The sequence below is a fragment of the Sciurus vulgaris genome (genome assembly GCF_902686455.1).
Source record: "Sciurus vulgaris genome assembly, chromosome: 8".
Taxonomy (NCBI): domain Eukaryota; kingdom Metazoa; phylum Chordata; class Mammalia; order Rodentia; family Sciuridae; genus Sciurus; species Sciurus vulgaris.
Genome location: NC_136468.1, coordinates 57,628,153 through 57,649,133, shown reverse-complemented (window position 1 = coordinate 57,649,133; position 20,981 = coordinate 57,628,153). Strand labels below are relative to the sequence as shown.

The following is a 20,981-nucleotide window of genomic DNA, read 5'->3' as shown; positions in this document are numbered from 1 at the left end:
GAGTCAATATCGAATTTTATAGATTTAGTGAAAAGAGGAAAGCTTCCCAAATTTCTAATCCTATTTTAGTAGTAGAAGAAAGGATACTCAAGGATGCTCAAGGATACTGCTTCCAGAAAAGCTTATTACTCTTTATTTTAACTTAATAAGAGGGGCCATGCAATTACTATGTAACTGGACCTAGTGAGCATGCTAAAATGAGTACACCATTACAATTGAAAACTTCATTGGTTGTTTGACCTTGAGTGTTTATTCCCCATCTAATCCATGGGAAAACAGACATTAGCTTATTGGAGAAAATTGAAAGTATCCCTTTTCTACTTGCATTTTAAAAAAACACTCAATATTGGTGAAACACAAATTATAAAACTGTTCACAGTGGTTACATCATGCTTCTACTGTTCATTCCACAAATAATTTTGAAAACTCTCATAACTGAAGCATTCTTTTCCCCATGAGTTCAATAAAGAATTGATGCTTTCACAGAACCAGCACTTGCTGGGTATTGAGATATTGAGCAATGTCTCTGCATTTGAGGAGTGCAGTCTTGAAAAGAGGAATATAGTCTTGAAAAGTTTAAACTTTTTCTTTTCTAGTAAAATGAAAGTAAAACTGTCTCCCGTGGCATTTGATGCTAACACTCCCTGATATATTTCTATTACCAAAAATGTGCCTGAATGGATCATATTTCACATCAACTGAATACAAAATCAGGTATAAGCACAGGTTTTGTTTTGGTTTGATTGCTCTGTTTTCTAGTACTGTTTCTATGTACACACACACACACACACACACACACACACACATATGCACACATATAATTGATGTATAGTTGTGCATACATTAAGGCTCCTTAAAAGTATTTGTTGAACAAACAAATGAGCAAATAGTGAATCAGATTGTTGTCTCAGATTCATAATTTTTGAGCATGTCCTCAATTCATTGGACATCATACATCATATTGTTGTACTTCTATCACTTTGATAACTTTTAAATCTAATTATGCTTTCGCATAGAAAACAATTGTTTTTATTAAATATGAAAGCAGAGCTCAGCTTAACACTCCTGTGTTATTGTGGTTAAGGTAACATGAGAGGATATTGCAGAAGAAACCTCAAGATGTCCATGTTTCTGTCCAAGGTTGGAACTTCCTTCCATCTTGAGTTACATTCAGGTTGTGATTAATTTTGCCTAAAAAGAACAATTCTCCTCATTCACATAGTGCAAGAAGTCAAAACAGAGCACAGAGCATCTGGCCTGAACTAGAGTGCTCAGATGAGGAGAGGAGTCAATCAATGTGGAGGTAAAACAGGTGACTCACTATGGGAGCATGCAGGACAACTGCACAGTTGCAATCCAGGCAGGACTGCATCGCAGATGAACAGGTTAGTCACCCCTGCTGAGGGTTTTGCTCTTGTTCTTAGGGTGGTTTAAGCTAGAAGTTTATATTAAGAACATCTAATTATCTTTTATGAGTTATTTCATGCAATAATTATTAAGGAAATTTTAGAGTACATTATTTCTAGTTCTTATCCCAGAATCCCATGTCACTCATTCTCAACTAATTTTTCTTCCATCAATTTTTCTTGTTATCCATCACAATATAAAAGCCTTCTAAGTCCTGTAAATTTAATTTCAACTCAAATAAAATTAATCATCAATTGTATACTCATGATGCTAAAATGACTGATAAATTGTAAGTTTACAAAATACATATAAGTGAAAAAAACCCGCATTCCTTGAAATACAATACTTTCTGATGGTTTGTTTTTGAATATTTTAATGTACTTCTGATATTTTTGTGAAAAAAATAATATTTAAAATACATTAGAAAGTATAGTATTTCTAAATTTCTGGATTTTTATGAATAGTATCAGTGCTTTTGGTAAGGTAGAATATTTTATATTATATCAACATTTATAGGAATATTAGTTATTGTCTTAAAAATAATACACTTAGCCAGATGTGGTGGTGCACACCTGTAACCCAGCAACCCAGGAGGCTAAGGCAGGAGGATCCCAAGTTCAAAGCCAGCTTCAGCAACTTTGTGAGGCTCTAAGCAACTCAGCAAACCCTATCTCACAAAAACAAACAAACAAACAAACAAACAAACAAAAAAACATAAAAGTGGCTGGGGATGTGGCTCAGAGGTAAAGTTCCCCTAGGTTCAATTCCTGGTACAAAAGAAAACAAGAAAAAAATACACTTAATCCAGCATGGTGGCACAAGTTTGTAATTCCAGCGGCTCTGTAGGTTGAAGCAGGAGGATCCCAAGTGAGATGCAAGCCTCAACAATTTAGCAAGGCCCTTGGCAACTTAGTTCAATCCTGTCTCAAAATAAGAAATAAAAGGGTTGGGAATGTAGCTCGGTGGTAAAGTGCTCCTGGGTTAAATCCCCAGTACCTAAATAAATGAATTATTCACTTATGTCATTATTTCAATAAAAGTGAATGTAAATATTTACTATCATATCAGTACTGGTTTAACAAAGATAATTTATAAATTTCATACTTACATTGGCATCCTTCCCAGCTAATTTACATAATTCCACTCTCTCCTTTGTAGCAGGCCAATAAATCTGTAAAATATTTCAAGGTATGTCAGAATCTGAATATCTATAGCACTCTAACCTATAATTTTGATTAAAGAAATAAATGTGTGATACTAAAGAATGGATATTAATCATGCTGTTAAAATCAATGTGAGAATTTTGAAATTTAAGTAATTTTCAAAACCCTCTTAAAATTATATTAAAAGAGAACTGTGTAGAACCATCCATTTTGTATTTATTAATCTTCTTATTTCTCTTTTAATGTATATAATAAAAGATAAATTATGCTCAAGGGGCATAAGTTCTCATAATAATGTCAGGGGAATTTCACACTGGCATAATAGGCTCTGTTTACCCTGTTTCTGTGTTTACTTAGAGTGATGGTGCATTATGAACATGTGTGACAAGGTGTTGGAAATAGCTCTGTGTCACATGCATAAGTTATCACTCCAAACCAATGACCAGTGTGAATCTGTTGACAATATTTAACAAGCATGGGGCTCAGACACATCTGTCATTAAGCTAAATATTTTAAAAGAATTATCTTATTTAAATTTCAAAACAACCTTAAGAAATAGCTTTAGTTATTCTCCTGAATTTTAGGCTCAGAAAACTTGGTCACACAGCCACTAAAAAGCATGTCAAAGGACACAAAACTATTTTGTGGTATAGCCATAATCCTACCTGTATTCTATCTGCCTTCTGAACTGGAAGTCGCAGCCCTTACAAAATAAAATGTTATTTGGGCAAATGGTTAAGGTCAGGGGCACCAACCATCTTGGTTGGTAATTTTAATTATGCGTAACAGTCTTGAATTTATCAAAAAGAGCTTTTTTTTCTTCATTTTTAAAACAAAGTTTAGAAATTCTGCACAGTAACATTCAAAGAGTTATTTATGCTAGTCCAGTAGCTTACAGAAAGAAATACTGTGTTAGCTATAGGCAAGAAGAAACAAGAAAAGCAAGCCCTGCGTTGCCTATAATGTACACTCCACAAGTTCCTGACAGACTTTTATTATGTTTCTCACCAAAATTAACAGAAAATGTTTTAATGGGTGATGAAAAAAAAAATATCCTCTGGCAATACACTGAAAGAGATTTGTTAAACCTGAAATTAACAAAGGATTTAGGAGTCACCAATGTTTGCATGATACTGTCTTTATAAGTAAAATTTGGGAGTTTTGTTTCTGAGCAAAGAAGAGGAAATAGCATCCCAAATGCTCATAATAGACAAATACAATCAAATTAATATTTTTAAAATGAAGCTAGTTTATTCATCTAGAGAACATTTTAGCAATCCCCAAACTATGATCTGAAGGTGTATATAGGCAGGGTGGTTGTACCATCAGTGAGTATTGATGAGCTTGACTTGATGTGTGGGTCATCATTAAGACTTAAAAATGTTATTTATTCAGAAATGGTTTAATTTTCTGTTACACTTTCAGGTAATTTTAAATAGCAGTCAACAACCAAATATCAATAAAATATAGCAATAAAAAATAAGATGGATGGATCATGGTAAAACAGCACAATCCTCATAGAATAAATTAGAAATGACTAAAATGAAATAGTCACATTCCAAGCATATTTATAAACAGATTCAGAAAAATGGTTATTCAAGATGTAGGACTGTGGGAAAGGGAAAGGATGAGTTAATATAAGAAACAGAGGATAGCTTTTGTTCTATTTGGTGCATTTTCAGGTATTTAATAAATAATTTAAAACTAGTACATAACATAGGTTAGTAAATAGATATGTAAAATGGACCATGAATGGACTAATTGTCAACAGTAAAATACCCAGAATTATGAAATCCTAAATTGATAAATAATAAAAATAAAGCACTGCAGTTATAGGAAATTTTAAGTTTCTCCATGTTTTAAAAATTTGTATGGTTTTTGATTGTTTTTAACCATTAGTAGAAAGATACTGAACTGGGTTTTTTTTTCTCTCCTTTAAAAATAGCATCTTGAATTTATGGAGTCTTTGCTTCACATTTGAGCCTACTCTCTCAAGTTACCTCACATTTTTCATACTGACTTTAGTTTTATTATCATATTAAATCATAATAAAATATACATAATATAAAATTTGCCATCTTAACTATTTTTGGCCATATAATTCATAAGATTAAGTATATTCATATTGTTGTGCAATGAACTTCCAGAACTTTTTCATCTTGTGAAGCAGAAAGACCATTCTTGCATTCTCAAATATAATAGTGATTCCACAAAGGACAACTTTATATCATTGGACTGAAAATAATTTAAATAACTCATATCTGTGATCTGTCAATTGGTTTAATTCTTAACTTGTTTTTTTTTTTGATCTCCAGTCTAGATCAAAATTTCTGAGTCACTTAAATATATCAGATTCTGTTCTTTCCATTATGTGATGGTCAGATTTAATCATACTTCAGAAATAATTTTAGGATATATATATCTCCTAAATTTATATATATATATTCATATAAATTTATATATGTATATGTTTATATACATATATATTTGTTCAGGGCTTCAAATCTTATTGGTATCGTTACTATAGAATAAAGGAAATTAGCGAACTCTTTTACACTAAGTAAATGGGTCTTAAAGAGCATAAAGATCATCACAGTGCTCTATTTTTACTTCCAACCAGTACACTAAGTGATTGAGTTAAAGTAAATTATGAAATAAATAGTGTCTCCAAAACTGAGTTTGAAAATACTCATTGGGTCTCTAAATGGAAGGAGTTAGAGTGACAAAGCATGGAGGCAATCTTTATGTCTGTACCGGAATCTAAATGTGTTTCAGAGTTAGCATGGAGTAGTTACTGTTCATCAAACACATGGGGATGAAGGGCCACCATGCCAAGAAAGCCTGGGATTGAGGTGTTCAGAGCTGAGTCTGGAAGTCAGTTCGATAAACACTGTCTTCATTTCCATGGGTGTCAGAGAGAGGGTAGAGAGCACAGAGGGGGCAGTCATTGCCAGGGAGCACTTAGGAGCACTCAGTGGTAAACAGTCCTTCTCAGTTCCCACTTTTGAGTCATTGTTCACATTACTGGCTTTTAAGAGTTTCAACTCTAATGTGATAGTTTAGTTAAGTTTGATAGTTTCAACCCTAGTTGTCTTAGAGATTTGACACTAAAAAAACAATTGCACATTTTTCTTCTTCCAAAGAAATACAAATCTCTAAAAGAAGTTTTAATGTTTTTGTTGTACATTTGCTGAGTTATATCATCCTAGTTGGTGGAGCAATAAACTAATTACAAGATTCAGAGAATTTGCCTTTTGATCCATACATAAATGTTATACAGAGATGTATAAGCACTGACAATTTGTTGGACTCCAGAACTCATTTTTTAGTAAATCTTCTAATCTCTGTTTATATAATTGATTTTTTCCCAAAATGTTCCTTCATTTTTCATCATTCACCTTCAATCCCATAATATCTAGAACCCTGATATAAATAGAAACTATCCTTGAACATGTGTGTAATGGTTCAGGGTCTCTAAGATAATGTTACAAAGAAAAAATTTCTAATTAAAAAATTACTGAAGTCTTCAAAATAAGGATTGAGAGTGCATATTGCCTTATTTTAGCATAATACCATCAAGAACTTAGAAATCACAAACAAAATTAAATAATAACCGCCTACATATAATCGTATATATATGATTTTTTCAGGCTCTAATCACTTAACTGAGAAGGAAAAAAATACCATTGTAGTTGTGCCAATGCTTAAAAGATATTATTTTAATTGTGAATATGGTGGGATTTTCTTTTCCTTGTTACCTAGGCATTAGAATAAAGTTTTTAAAAAATATTTCTTTTAATTCTAAATTAGTAAAAGACTTTAAGAGAATTATTCTGAATTCAATCTAAAGACAAACCAAAGTCAAAAGAAGTACTTACAAATGTATTTACATAGAGTTGGCAAAATTATGTTCAAATAATAGTTTTGTGTTTCAATAATCTTTTGAAGTGACATACCTAATATGTTGTACACACAAATACATGCAAAATAGCGTTCCATTACCCATATTTTCTATTTTAATTGTGTATGTTCTTGCATTTTAGTGCCTTAAACACACAGTATCTCAGCATATTAAAAGCTGCATTAAGCAGAATAAAACACAGCATATATACCTGTATCTCAAAGATGAGGACTCCCTAGAAAGTCACATAACAAAGAGTTACACCAGAAGGAAAGAAATTACTTGTATAATTGCCGGATTTTAATTATCCATAAATATACTCATGGAACATTAGTTCTTAACTAACCTTCTGTAAATTACCCTACAGAATTTAAGACTATCATTCTGGTGGGCAGGGGTCTTTCAGACCTTACATTTTTCAAATCAAGGATTGCAGATATATAGAAAGCACACTCTTGCTCTCTCCATAGGAAGGGCAGAAAAATCAAACAGAGATCCTTTCTGTGGATCTTGATGGAGCCCAAGAATCAATTCCAGTTTACTTATCCAAAGTGTAACTACAAATTGAACCAATGTTACACAATTAGGATTTTGCAGATTGTTTTTAATCTGAGAGGCAATTTTTATAGATCCATTTGACAACAGAAAACTGGGAAACAGAACAGAATTTTACAAAATTCTCTACATTTAGAAGTAATAATTTACAGTTAACAATGTAAAAAAAAGTATAAACTATTACCCATTTTTATAATTTATGGACAACCATTTGACTATGTTTGTGCAAGCTTTTATATTTTTCACAATTGATAATCTCTAAGGAATTTTCTCATGATATACTAGAAAGCACATATATTAACATCTCAAAACATATGTGTATATACATATACATGTATATAACAGAAAGTTCGAAAAGAATATACATAAATATTTTTTATGTATATACACATTTTTTTTTCTTTTAGAATTATAGAACATAGATTACCAATACGGGAAGAGAGCATTCTAATGAAAGGAAACAATTTCAGTGCCTTCTTACATTGCTCATATGTCATAAAGTTATTTTTAAATAGCTTGTATGCCATAGAGTTATATTTTCAATCCATTTTAAAAGAGTTAATAATATTTTTTCCGCATGGATTTAAAAATATAATCTGTGATCTAGTTTTCATGTATTGATTTTAACTTGCTTACCTCTATCCAAAATCCAAAACAATATTTTTTTTTGTATTTTGAAGCATTTTTACTTCAATTTGGGGGAAAAATAGGAGGAACTTACATATAAAATACTGCAATGTCCCTAACAATTTTTGTTTCATTCATAATTTATATTACTCATTAACAGATTCATTCACAATTTATATAATTCATTAGAAGTTATCATTTAGTAGGGTAAAAGTGTCACACAACTTATTTTTAATCATTTACTGTTAGGCAAGTTACAGAAATATTCAAATAATGATAAGACTCTATAACAACATCCAAAGGAAATTCTAATTACATCTACTCTTTGTTTTATCTTTGGAGAAGCAATTTAATAGACTCAAGTTAGCAAGTGCAAGGTCAATCAAATGCCCTTTGGCCTAATTCAGAGATGCTACAACAACTGAATGGAACACCCAAGAGGAAGTTGCAACTTATTCATAAAACCTAATTAAAGACAAAACTCCAGAACCCCGGAAACAGGGGCTATCTCTATCAAAGAACAGGATACAACTGTTTGAATGACAGTAAAGAATTTGGAAAAAATGTTGCTGTAAATGTCACATGGTCAAGTATTTCAATTACTATTGTAGCAATGACTACCAGAGATCCAAGGACAGGGAGAGGAAGGAGGTCTGAGTTCAGAAAGAAAAACTGAAAACTAAGACAGGAATAGGTTAGGTAAATCTTGAATAAGGGAACTAAGTAGAAATTATGCAGATGGGAAGTTTAAGCTCTCACTTTTTCCTTTGTTTTTAGACTTACATATAAAAGTAGGGCTACAAGTTTTCCAAGAAAATGTCCTTCAGTTCAGAAGTCAGAGTTCCAGGCATGCAGTCAAAGCACTCTGATCTGTGCATATAGCTTCCTTCATGAAATCTTGGGTAATGAATTGTCTCTCCTTTTCTTTTTCAGGAATCATCTCAAAAAAACTTTTGCATTTGAGCCATCTTCAACCATTTCCGTTATACATAACACTTGTGCTTATCACATCCACTGGATTTTCCTTTTTTTTTTTTTACAAATAAGCTTAGTTTGGGGCCATGTTCCAGGTGTAAATGATCAATGAAGCAGCAGAAGTAGAAGACTTGGGTCTGAGTCCCTATTGTGCCACTTGTTGGCTTTGAACTTTAGGTGGCTGTGAGTCTCAATAGTTCAACCACAAATCCCAGATTATAATCTCTACCCAGCTAATACCTACTTGAAAAAAATGTACACTTTAGCATTTATTGAGCCCTTACCACATGACAACTAATACTGCTCTTCTGCTATCATCCTCCAGGAGAGCTCATCTAGCTGAAACACATCTGGCCTCCCCTTGATGAGCCTTTCTTATAAGTAGGTGCCAATTTTAATATCTCCCCAGAAAGACCTTCTCTGTTAATTAAACTGAGTACTTTCTAAGCAATAACTCCAGGTTTTTAAAATAACACTGAACAATAAGTGATATTTTGTGTTTCCTTCTTTCTTCTCCATTAACCCCCTTTCCTCAAATTTCAGATAAAAAAAGAACAGAGGCCTAATGTGTTTGATGATCCACTATATTCCCTGCATCTAGAAGAGTACTGGAAACACATTGGAACAACAAAAGAAATACTATTGGAACATTGAAATAAAATAAATTCTAAGAATTCTACAAATTTCACCTGTAATGTGAACTTGTGGTCCAATTACTCTTGTGGATGAATTTCAAAATTCTGTAATGAATATTGTTCATGACATTCACTAGATTCTTAAAGAAGGCAATAAAGTTTAGTGGCCACTCAGGTCCAGTGGCAGGGACTTTGCTTTTTCCTACCTTCCTGAGCACCTATATTGTACACAGAATAAGCACTCAATAAATATTTATTGCAATATGACTTGCAGAGTTTCCTTTAGAATTGGAAACGTAGAAAGAATTCTGGTCAGAGTTCTGGCAGGAGCCTGAGCAGCCTGACATCCTGACAGTCCATTACAGTTACCAGATGGGACCTGCATATCAGCACCCGGCTGTGGAGCCAGCACATCCATGAACGAGTCGATTGTTGTACCTCTGCGATTACTAGACAGCATGTGCTCAGCAGGCAATAGGAACAGATTAATCACCATGAAACTAAGCAGGGTGCCTAACACTAAAGTTAATTTATTGGGATAGCTACATGATTCCCAGTATTTATATTTTCTTAATTTTAAGTATTAAATCAGAATTAAAAGGGTGGCAATTTTCTTTTATCAATATCTTGCTTTTAATTGAGGAGAATATTCTAATTCTTCTGGAATTTAGTATTAGATGGAAATGTCTTATTTGGCAATAGAATAAGTTTAAAAAATGGAGTGAGAAGGTCATTCTGATTTATAAAAGAATTCCTGCTTATTCTCAATAAAAAACAAGCAAGTACAGAATCCTCATGTATGAAAACCCTCTTGTTTTAGACTTCCTTAAAGAAAGGAAATAACAGGCCCTTTTTATGTTAAGCAAAGAAGGGTGTTTAAATGTTCCAGTGAAAATTATTATACAGTTACAAACACAATTTATTTATTTTCATGATATAATCTCCCAAAAGTTAAGTGCATAGTTTTATGACTTTCAAGTAATCTGAGTAATTTCATAATTGTGTACCAAATTTTCATGTCAAATACAGACAAAAATAATAGTAAAATTATATTACCATTGCTATATGGAAAAAAATTCTCACATTTATTAGCCTGGAATTATATGTTACATTCTAATAAAAAGGTCAATTTTCTTAGAGTATCCAGGTTATAGCTTAAATATTTATTTTCAAGTTTTATTCAATATTTTCTCTTATAAAATTCACATCGCTTTTGTGTTTTAATAACTAAAAGAGTAAATTTCTGAAATAAATGTGGGAACCTAAGTTTTACTTGTTTAAGTTCATTTCATTTAAGGTGAAATGAAATTGTTTGAGAATATTCTATAAACATATGGATTTGTTTTAGGGAGGCTATGAAATCTATGAATTCTTTGCATTGCCTTATTTTTATTTTATTGTTTTGTGGTACTGGAGATCAAACCCATGCTAGTAAGTGCTCCACCACTCATCTATCCCTGTCCTTGTTCTCTCATTTTTAAATCCATATGAAAGTTTCCTTTTTAGCCAGTGCATATGTAATTTTTTATATTAGACAGTTTTTATAAACTTAAAAAGTAATTTTACATCAAAACAAATGTAACTTGCTTTAGAGAGGACATGCTTATGTATTATATGGATTTTTCCTTCAACACCATAAGTAGAAGCTTGACTAATAGGTTTTTATAGGGGTCCAGTTAAAGACAATCTTCACTTTTTTCTTCCTAATATAATTATTTGACACTTTTATATACAACATTTAATTTTCACCTATATCAGTTTCAAGATTTAACAATTGGATAAAAAGAAAAAAGATGATTAATATTTGAAAATAAAAATGAATGATTTCAAGATTAATTTTGCAGAATGGTTAAAAATGTTCAGTGTAGGCTCTACACTTTCATCTAGATTCTCAGTCATAACTTAGTTTTGCAGGAATCCATCAGAAATACTACTGAAAATCATGTGAAATAAGACATGAAAGAGAAAATATTTTGATTGATGCTATTTATACCAAAAGGTAAATAATATTAATGAAAATATTAACATTTCCTTAACCCTGTGATTCTATTGTGAATATTCAAGAATGATGTACAGTGATCTCAACTATGACATTTAGAAGGTAAAACACTTTTTTTTTTTTGAGATCTGATTTTATGGCTTGGATAGTAAAGCATGATGGTAAAATTGAACGTCCTAACAGAAGCAAAATTCAAAATGAAATGTAAGCTCAAAGTGCAAAAGAATTTCAAAGTCTTGGTTATTACCAAGAATCATTTACATGATTTCATCCATGTCCAAATTATAAAACAGATGAAAACTGGAGATTAGAGAGATTTTACTTTCTGTTGAAGAAGGTTTTTTGTTTTGTTTTTTTTTTTTTTTTTTTTTCCTGAAACAGGTGTATCTATTCCAAACCCCAGGAGTGAAGAAGAGTAGATGTTCGGGAAGGGGCATCAATGGAACCTCAAGAAGCACTTGTTCTTGAGCATGTTTTGTGGGAGTATCTAAAGGGTGAGAGATGACAAGTGGCAGTGAAAACAGAGGACAGGTTTGATATCTAAACTGGTATCAACTTGCACCTCCAGGGTATGTCTAGGGAAAAGCACATAAAGGCGTCCCATGGAACAGAGGTGAGCTTTGATAAAAAATGAGAGGGATGTCATGGGGTCATCTTAGGTGCTGTTCAAGAAGAGTGAGTGGTTTTGATTTCAGAAGCTAACACCTGGCAGTACTACAACCTGTCTTAGGATAAAGAATGAGAACACATTAGTCAGAGGAGAAATGCAGTCACCCTTATCCAGAGTACAGCAAGGAAAAAAATTTCACGTCAGGGAAATTAAGGTAGCTACAAAAGAAAAGCCAGTTTTACATGTCTGGTAAAACATCTGGGAAGTGACCCACTTCTGACAATGCCAGTAAAGGAGACATTTCTCTGAACCCCTTCCCTCTCTTCCCTTTTCCCTCTGATCTTTTGACCCTGCATGGGTCAGGCAGTGTGTTCAACAAGCTTAAGGAGGAGAAGGAGCACTAGCCAGGGCAACAGTGAAGTCCTTGGTTATCTCCCTATGACAGGCCCTCCTGTAAGTGGGGACAGGTGGAGAGCACAGAAGTTCAATGATAAATGAAGTTTTATGACATTACACTGGACATTCCATTTTTAAATAATAATTTTCTGTACTACTTAAAAGTGCCTTCAGAAGCCATGGGACCTGTTAAAGTTATCCAACAAACCCAGGAGAAGAACTTGCCTCACAGAGCAGATTGGAAGGAAATGTAGGAGGCTGAATGAAGTTGTCCTGTTACAGTCTATGAGTTAGCATGTCAGTTATTGTTAGATTAGTAGATCAAATAAAGAATGATTTTGGTCTCAGAGTAAGTTCATTTTTTTTTAAAAGTCTACTCACCTTTCCCTACAGCCAACTTGAAACAAACACAGAAAAAGAAGGGAGAAAAAAATAAAAGAAAACTAAGAAACAAAAGGTAGAATAATATGGATAAAAAGAAATATTCAGGTAATAAATCTTTCCCTTTGTAAGCTATTGCATGAATCCTAGTTTAGAGACTCATTCCACCCATACAGGTTTGAACTGCTTCCAAAACAACATCTCTTGATGGAAGGATCCCAATAATTCATTAACTCAGAAGTCCAATTAAATAACATAACCAAACAAAGTATTGAAAAAATATATATATATTTTCTGTCAACTATGACTCCATTAAAAAAAGTGAAATGGAAAGAGAGAGAAAGACTTTCACTTTGTATATATTACTCCTGAAGTTTATATATAGAAAGCTATGTATTTTATGTGAATTATTGCTAGGACTACTTGAGGCTGGCTGAGGTAGAGAATATTTACTTGTGGTCAAAGTGACATATATTATGTAGTTTACAAACCAAAGATCCACACTGCATAAATGTTAAACACTTTCATTATTATAATGTCAATGCTGAGCATACTTGGAATGCATCACTTATAAATGAATGATAAATGCATATTAAGGTCCATCCACAGTCAACCACCTTTCCCAAGGACTATTGAATTCTTTTATACACTTCTTCTGACTTGAGAGATGGTGAAGGATGTTAAGAGCTGGGTCAGAAAAATTCAGCTCCTTTAATTTAAGCTGTGAGATAACTATATATAAAAGAGAGACAACACTATCTTCTTGCTCCATTTCTCAAAAAAGGTTTTCCCTGTCTTAATTGAACAAAGAAACACTAAACCCAAGCTCCAATTTCAAAATAAACCTTTTTAAATTAACCAGTTTTAACCAGTTAATAATAATTCAAATTTTATTCATCCATATTGAATTCTTTCAAATTCAGGCACAGCATGTGATTTCCACCCCTCTTCCTGGTTCCTCTATGTTTTTCTCCCACTATTTTGGATATTTAAACATTTTCTGCCTTATAACTATGTTATGCCTTGTCTAACATTGTCTTACAAACAATGAAAAGACCTGAATTTTATATTCCACTGTAATATTCTTACTGCCAAGAGCACACACGCCAATGGATTTTTGTTTAAAAAATAATGGAAAAAAATACATTGAATAAAATTTGGGAAGGACAAAATTTAAAAATTATTCAAAGTGTATTAAAAGTTTTACTTCTGTAATGCATATTATTGATTTCAACCTCAGAGATTGACAAAATCAAATCAATGAAGTGGCATTATCTTACATATAATTTTCCTAAGAAATATATTCAATGATCCTTAAGTCATTTTTGGTTATTTCAGATTAAAATGTGTTGCCTGTACATCAAATATTTAGTGGATAATACTAAATTCTATGACCATAGGATAATGATGTATTCTTTACTTCTTTGATCTAAATTATAACCCACTTTTTCACAGCAATGTTACCTCCCCCAAAATCTATTAAAGGGAGAAAACTTACATGGTATTACCAAATCAAAGCGATATTTAGAAGACTAGATTTTTTTTACCAGTTCAAATTATGTCTTTTCTGAATTTTATTTTTGAATGATAATGTAACAATTGTACATAGTTATGGGTTCTTTAGTTCCAAGCTAACAGCATTCTGTTTGATAAGAGTAATATATTGGTTACTCATGCATAGGAGGAAAAATAACAAATCATCAATTCAAAATCACTGAAGAAACATTAATGTGTTTTATGTGTAAGACTGTGCTGTGTGTCAAAGAAGAATCAGTATGGCATGAATCCCTCCCCACTTCCAGGAGGGTATAATTTGGACAAGGGATATATTTATACAAATGAACTATGGTGATGCTATCAGATAGGGCATCTGACATTGCTATAAGCATATAACATGCTCTAGTGAACACAAAGATTTCTCTCCTGAGAGTGAGTTGAAGCCTTGGAGAGTGGAAGGTGACAAGAGAGTAAAACTGAACAATACACGTTTGAATGATGAATGTGTAACAGAGGAGGACATCAGGGAAGAAGTCTCAAAATTCTTAGAATTAAAGGAGAATAGTGATAAAAACATACCAGAACCTCTGGGACACTATGAAGGCACTTACAAGAGGAAAATTTATAGCTATGAGTGCCTACATAAGGAAATCAGAGAGATTCCAAATAAAAAAACCTAATAATTCATTTTAAGGCTCTTGATAAACAAGAACAAACCAATTCCCAAACCAGTAGAAGGAAGAAAATAATTAAGATCAGAGTTGAAATCAATGAAATAGAAAATTTAAAAACAATACAAAGGATCAATGAAATGAAGAGTTGGTTCTTTGAAAAGATAAACAATATTGATAAACCCTTAGCCAAACTAACCAAAAGAAAAGGATTATTTTGAAAACTTAAACTCCAGTAGATTGGAAAATCTGAAAGAAATAAATACATTTCTAGACACATATGACCTACCAAAATTGAATCAAGAGCACACAGAAGACCTAAACAGAACAATTACTAGCAATGAAATAGAAGCGGTAATAAAAGCCTTCCAACAAAAAAAGCCCAGGACCAGATGGATTCCCAGCTGAATTCTAACAGACCTTGGGATACAGAGGGCAGACCACATATGGAGAGAGAAATTCAGTTTAAGAAACTAGTTCATACAATTACGAAGGCTTTAAATCTGCAGTGTGGGCCAGTAGACTGGAGACTGGGGAAGAGTTAATTCTCCAATTTGCAACCAAATGTTTGCCGGCAGAATTCTTTCTGGCCCCAAGGAGGTCAGTCTTTGTTCTACTCAGGTCCTCAACTGTCTGGATGAAGTTGATCCACAGTGGGGAGCATAGTCTGCCCTGCTCAAAGTACATTGGTTTCAGTATTAATCTAATCCAAAAACCAGCCTCATAGAACCATTCAAAATAATATTTGACCAAATATCTGGATACTGTTAGACATTTAACTTGATAATTATAAGTCATTTATCTTATCTAATCTTTGGTTTCTTTTTTAAAAATTATTGTTATTTTTACAGATTGCATTTTGATTCATTGTACACAAACTGGGTACGACTTGGTTTCTATGGTTGTACACAATGTAGATTCACACCATTCATGTAATCATACGTGTACATAGGGTAATGATGTGTACATAGGGTAATGATGTCTGTCTCATTCCGCCATTCATATCCTGTCCCCTTCCACCTCTCATTTCCCTCTATGTAATCCAAAGTTCCTCCATTCTTCTCTTACCCCACCCCATCCCCATTATGTATCATCATCCACTTATCAGAGAAAACATTTGGTCTTTGTTTTTTTGGGATTGGCTTATTTTACTTAGCATGATATTCTCCAATTCCATCCTTTTTTTGACCCAGTTATCCCACTCCCAGGTTTATGCCCAAAGGACTAAAATTAGCATACCAATATTTGGTTTCTATGAACACTTTATAATGATCAACCTCATGCATATGTATATATTTTAGACTATAAATTAAGGTAAATGACTAGAAATAGAATTACTTGGCCAAAAGATATATGCATTTTGAGCAAATATTCATAAATTCATTATAAATCTTAACAAAAATTATTAAGTTACTATTTCCCTCAGATTTTGGAAATTATCAGAATTTCCAACAGAGGCTTTAAAAAATACCTGCATTGTTAGTTGAAGAGTTAGTCAGTTATTGCTCTGTTTATTTGTCTGTGAGGTTGAATATTTTCTCAAATATTTTAAGTTAGAAACATTTCATGAATTACCCATTCATGCCTTTTGTCCAGTTTCTTTTTCTGGAAAGTTTGACTTCTCCTTACTGGATTTTAAGAGCTCTTTATACATAAAAGCATTATTCCACTCTCTCATATTTGTTATAAACATTATTCTTTACATGTATATGCTAGATCACATGAAATTGCCTTTTTTAGGGAAAAAATAGTCTATGATTAGAAATTTCACTGGTTCATCATAACAATTTGCTTTATGGTTTCCTTCTTTATGTAGTTAAATCTAACAATTTTTACTTTTGTGATTTCTGCCAGTACATGATATAATACATGTTTATTTTGCACGATACATTTCTAGACCAATTACCTGTTGGAATAGTTTATTTACTTATTTGTATGCTCCCCTCAAAATAAGAACTAATGTCAATGCTCCTCAAAATAAGAACTAATGTCAATGCCCCTCAAATTATTCCAGGGATGGAATACTTCCAAATTCATTCTATGAAGTAAGTATCACCTTCATACTAAAACTGGAAAAGGACACATCAAGGAAAGAAAACTATAGACCAATGTAAAAAATTTTTAAAAAAAAGCAAATGCTGATGAACTTAAGTGCCAACTAATAAAATATTATCAAATCATATTCAACATGTTAAGAAGATAGTACATCATTGCCAAGCTGTTTTTATCTCCACACTGCAAAGACAGTTGAACATATGCAAATCAATAAATATGATTCACCAAATTAATAGAATTAAGGAGAAAAATCACAGTTATCTCAATAGATTTAGACAAAGTCTCTGACAAAATTCAGCACCCATTCATAATAAAAACACTGAACGAACAAAGGATAGAAGGAACATCATTAAGGCTATGTATGATAATCCCAAGGTCAATATCATTGTGAATGGAGAAACCTGAAAGTGTTTCCTTTATAATCTGGAATAAGAAAAGGATGTGCACTCTCACCATTCCTAGTGAATATTCTAGCAGAAATTCTAGCCAGAGCAATTAGGCAAGAGAAGGAAATAAAAGGGATAAAAATGGGAAAGGAAAATGTCCAATTATCACTACAGAAGACCACTGGAGCTAATAAACAAATTCAGTAAAGTGGTAGGATACAAAATCAACATACGACAATAGTTTTCCAATATATCAATAATGAATCCTGAGAAAGAAATCAGGAAAGCAATCTTTTTTACAATAACCTCACAAAAAATAAAATGCCTAGGAATAAATCTAATCAAGGAGGTCAAAAACCTCTACAATGAAAATCTTAGAAGACTGAAGAAAGAAACTGAAAAAGACACAAGTAGATTTAAAGATCTTTCATGTTAGTGGATAGGTAGAATTGTCAAAATGTCTATACTACCAAAAGCAATATACAAATTCAATGCAATCCCCATTAAAATACCAATGACATTCCTCACAGAACTAGGAAAAAAAGTCATAAAATTCATTTGAAAGAATCAAAGACCCAGAATATCTAAGTTTCAATTCTAAAACAAAAAGGGATGCTGGAGATATCATAATCTCTGACTTTAAATGATACTACAGAGCTATGGTAACCAAAACTTCACAGTTTTGGCATAAAAATAGACATGCAGTTCAGTGCTACATAATAGAAGACACAGAAACAAACCCATACATCCTTTGACAAAGTTACCTAACATGTACACTGGAGAAAAGGCAATCTTCTTAACCAATGGTGCAGGGAAAACTGATTATCCATATATAGAAGAATGAGACTAGATCCTTACTTTTCATGATGCACAAAAGTCAACTCAAAATGGATCAAAGACCCAGGAATTAGACCAGATATTATACAAAACTCCAACATATAGGCACGGACAATGACTTTCTCAATGGGACCCCAAAAGCTCAGTTAATAAATGGGATGGCACCAAACTAAAACCTTCTGCACAGAAAAATAAAATAAAATAAAATTAAGAACAGGAAAAGATAGCCTATAGAATGGAAGCAAATATTTTCTGCTACTTTCCAACAGAAGAGTCATATCGAGAACATACAAGGAACTTAAAAAACTTTACACACACAAAAAAGATAGCCCAGTTAATACATACGCAAATGAACTAAACAGATCTTTCTCAAAAGAAGAAATATAAATAACCAACAAACATATGAAAAAAATGTTCAAAATCAAGAATACAAATAATAATAAACACTGGAGAGGATGTGGAGAAAAAAGAAAACTTTTACATTGTTGGTGGAATTGTAAATTAGTACAACCACTATGGAAATCAGTGTGAAGATTTCTTTTTTTTTTTTTTTTTTGTACAAATAATCCTTTATGTAAGTTTATGATATTTGATTATTACACACATAACTAATTATTTTACAAAGTGTATAATACAACAATAAATCAAAGAAAGTGAATAAGGTTATTATTCCAGAGCTCAAAGTGAAGTAGTTGAAATTAAGCTACTTTATGCTTATATTCATACAAGTTCGAGCACACATATTTTCTTTATACATGTATGTATATACCTGTAATATCCTCTGTGCTAGTACCATGATCTTTATTGATCTATCTATAGTCACTCTTATTTATGGTCTACCATTTCCCTGCTTTATAATTAAAATGATTATGAAAAACATACATTCTGATGATGTTACCCTGAAGTTTAGCACACTTCAATATCTTCCCATATCCCTGAAGATTAAGTCAGAAACCTAAATACTTCTGAAAAGGTTGAAGATTTCTTAAAAGACTAGGAATGGAACCACCATATGACCCAAATGTACCACTCTTCAGTATTTATCCTTAAGTAGTCAAGTCAGCATATTCTCAAGAGTCAAATTATGGAACCAGCCTAGGTGTTCATCAACAGATGAATGGATCAGGAAAATGTGATATACATATAATGGCGTTTTTTTCAGCTGTCAAGAATGAAATTATGTCATTTGCAGGAAAATGGACCGAACTAGAGAACATCATGTTAAGCAAAATAGGTCAAACTCAGAAAGTCAAGCACTGTATGTTCTTTCTCATATGTAGAAGCCAGAGAAGAAAAGGAAAAGATATGTGTGTTTGGGGGAATCTCATGAAAATCAAAGGAAGAGCAGTAGAGTAGAGGAAATAGACTAGGAAAGGGTGTGGGGAGGAACAGGGGAAATACTGGAGAATTATATTAGCCAAATTATATTGTTATATTGTGTTTTTATACAAATATGTAATAGCAAATCCCACCATTTTGTACAATTGCAATGAATCAATTAAAAATATGGAAAAAGTTGAAAAAAGAGCTAAGATAAGTGAGATGTGCAAGAAAGTGGCATCCCAGGAAGTTTTAGCAAAGGCAGAGAAATTGAAAGTAATGATTTTGGAAATAATTAACAGGGTAGTAGTTTGAGTAGAAGAGAGAGAGAAATAGAAAATGGAGAAATTTTAGAAAGCAAGTGAGGGAACAATGAAGAATGGGTGGAAATGAGACCAGAAGCATCACAGGGTACAAATAGGTTAGGAAGAGCCTTAGAAGCCATGATAAGGGCTGGGGCTGTGGCTCAGTGGAAGAGCACTTGCCTAGCATGTGTGAGGCACTGGGGTCAATTCTCAGCACCACATATAAATAAATGAATAAAATAAAGGTCCATCAACATCTAAAAACATTCTAAAAAAATTCATAATAAAAAGACTGAAGTTTATTTAAGCTCTTAGAAAAACCATTAGAGGTGTATAAAAAATGAAGAGATAAGATCAGACTTTTATATACTTAAAGATAACTTTCAAGGTCATTGTGAATGCATTAGGTAAGAGAAAAAGATAAAGTTGGTTAACATGATGTTATCACTCACACTGGAGGAACATAGGGAATTTTTGCAACCGTAGTAGCCAAGCTTGCGGACTGGAGCTTTTACTGGAACTTAATGTTCTCCCTTTTCTAGCTTCCCTTCCACACCTGCTGATCCAAGCACTCTTACAAACGCAAATTAAGCATCATCTCAGAGTTGGTTTCTGGGACAACTCAACCTGCAACACAAGTTTTTTACAAGTATAGTCCTAGATCCATGTCCTTCCCCTGTAATGTGATCACATCTGCTCCATTTTGCTATAGTTGACGAGAAGAGAAGAGAAGAGAAGAGAAGAGAAGAGAAGAGAAGTCTAATGAATGTGCATTATCTGTCCCAGAGAGGAATCCACAGGGTAGTCCCTAACTGAAAAGAGGCTTTATAGTTCAAGTTTAGAAAAGCCTTGTTAAATTATAAGGCATCATTTCCTCATGATATGATGCATGCCCCAAAGTCTATGAAGTCCCAAATTATTCCTTCACCTCAAAACATACAAACAACAAACAACAGCAACAATAACAAACCCCAGAATCATATCTCTTTCATCTCAAGACCTCTACAATGAGAACTACAGAACACTAAAGAAAGAAATTAAAGAAAACCTTAGAAGATGGAAAGATCTCCCATGTTCTTGGATAGGCAGAATTAATATTGTCAAAATGGCCATACTACCAAAAGTGCTATACAGATTCAATGCAATTCCAATTAAAATCCCAATGATGTACCTTACAGAAATAGAGCAAGCAGTCATGAAATTCATCTGGAGAATAAGAAACCCAGAATAGCTAAAGCAATTCTCAGTAGAAAGAGCGAAG

At 32.8% G+C, this 20,981-nt stretch overlaps 1 protein-coding gene across 1 annotated transcript in view; it reads right to left on the bottom strand.

The window, feature by feature from the left end:
- Nucleotides 1-20,981, bottom strand: part of SEMA3D (semaphorin 3D) — a 194,159-nt gene that overhangs the window by 79,702 nt on the left and 93,476 nt on the right. The window contains exon 5 of the mRNA XM_079151830.1: nt 2,516-2,578. Coding sequence (XP_079007956.1) covers nt 2,516-2,578 — 63 coding nt within the window. The remainder of the gene's footprint in view (nt 1-2,515; nt 2,579-20,981) is intronic.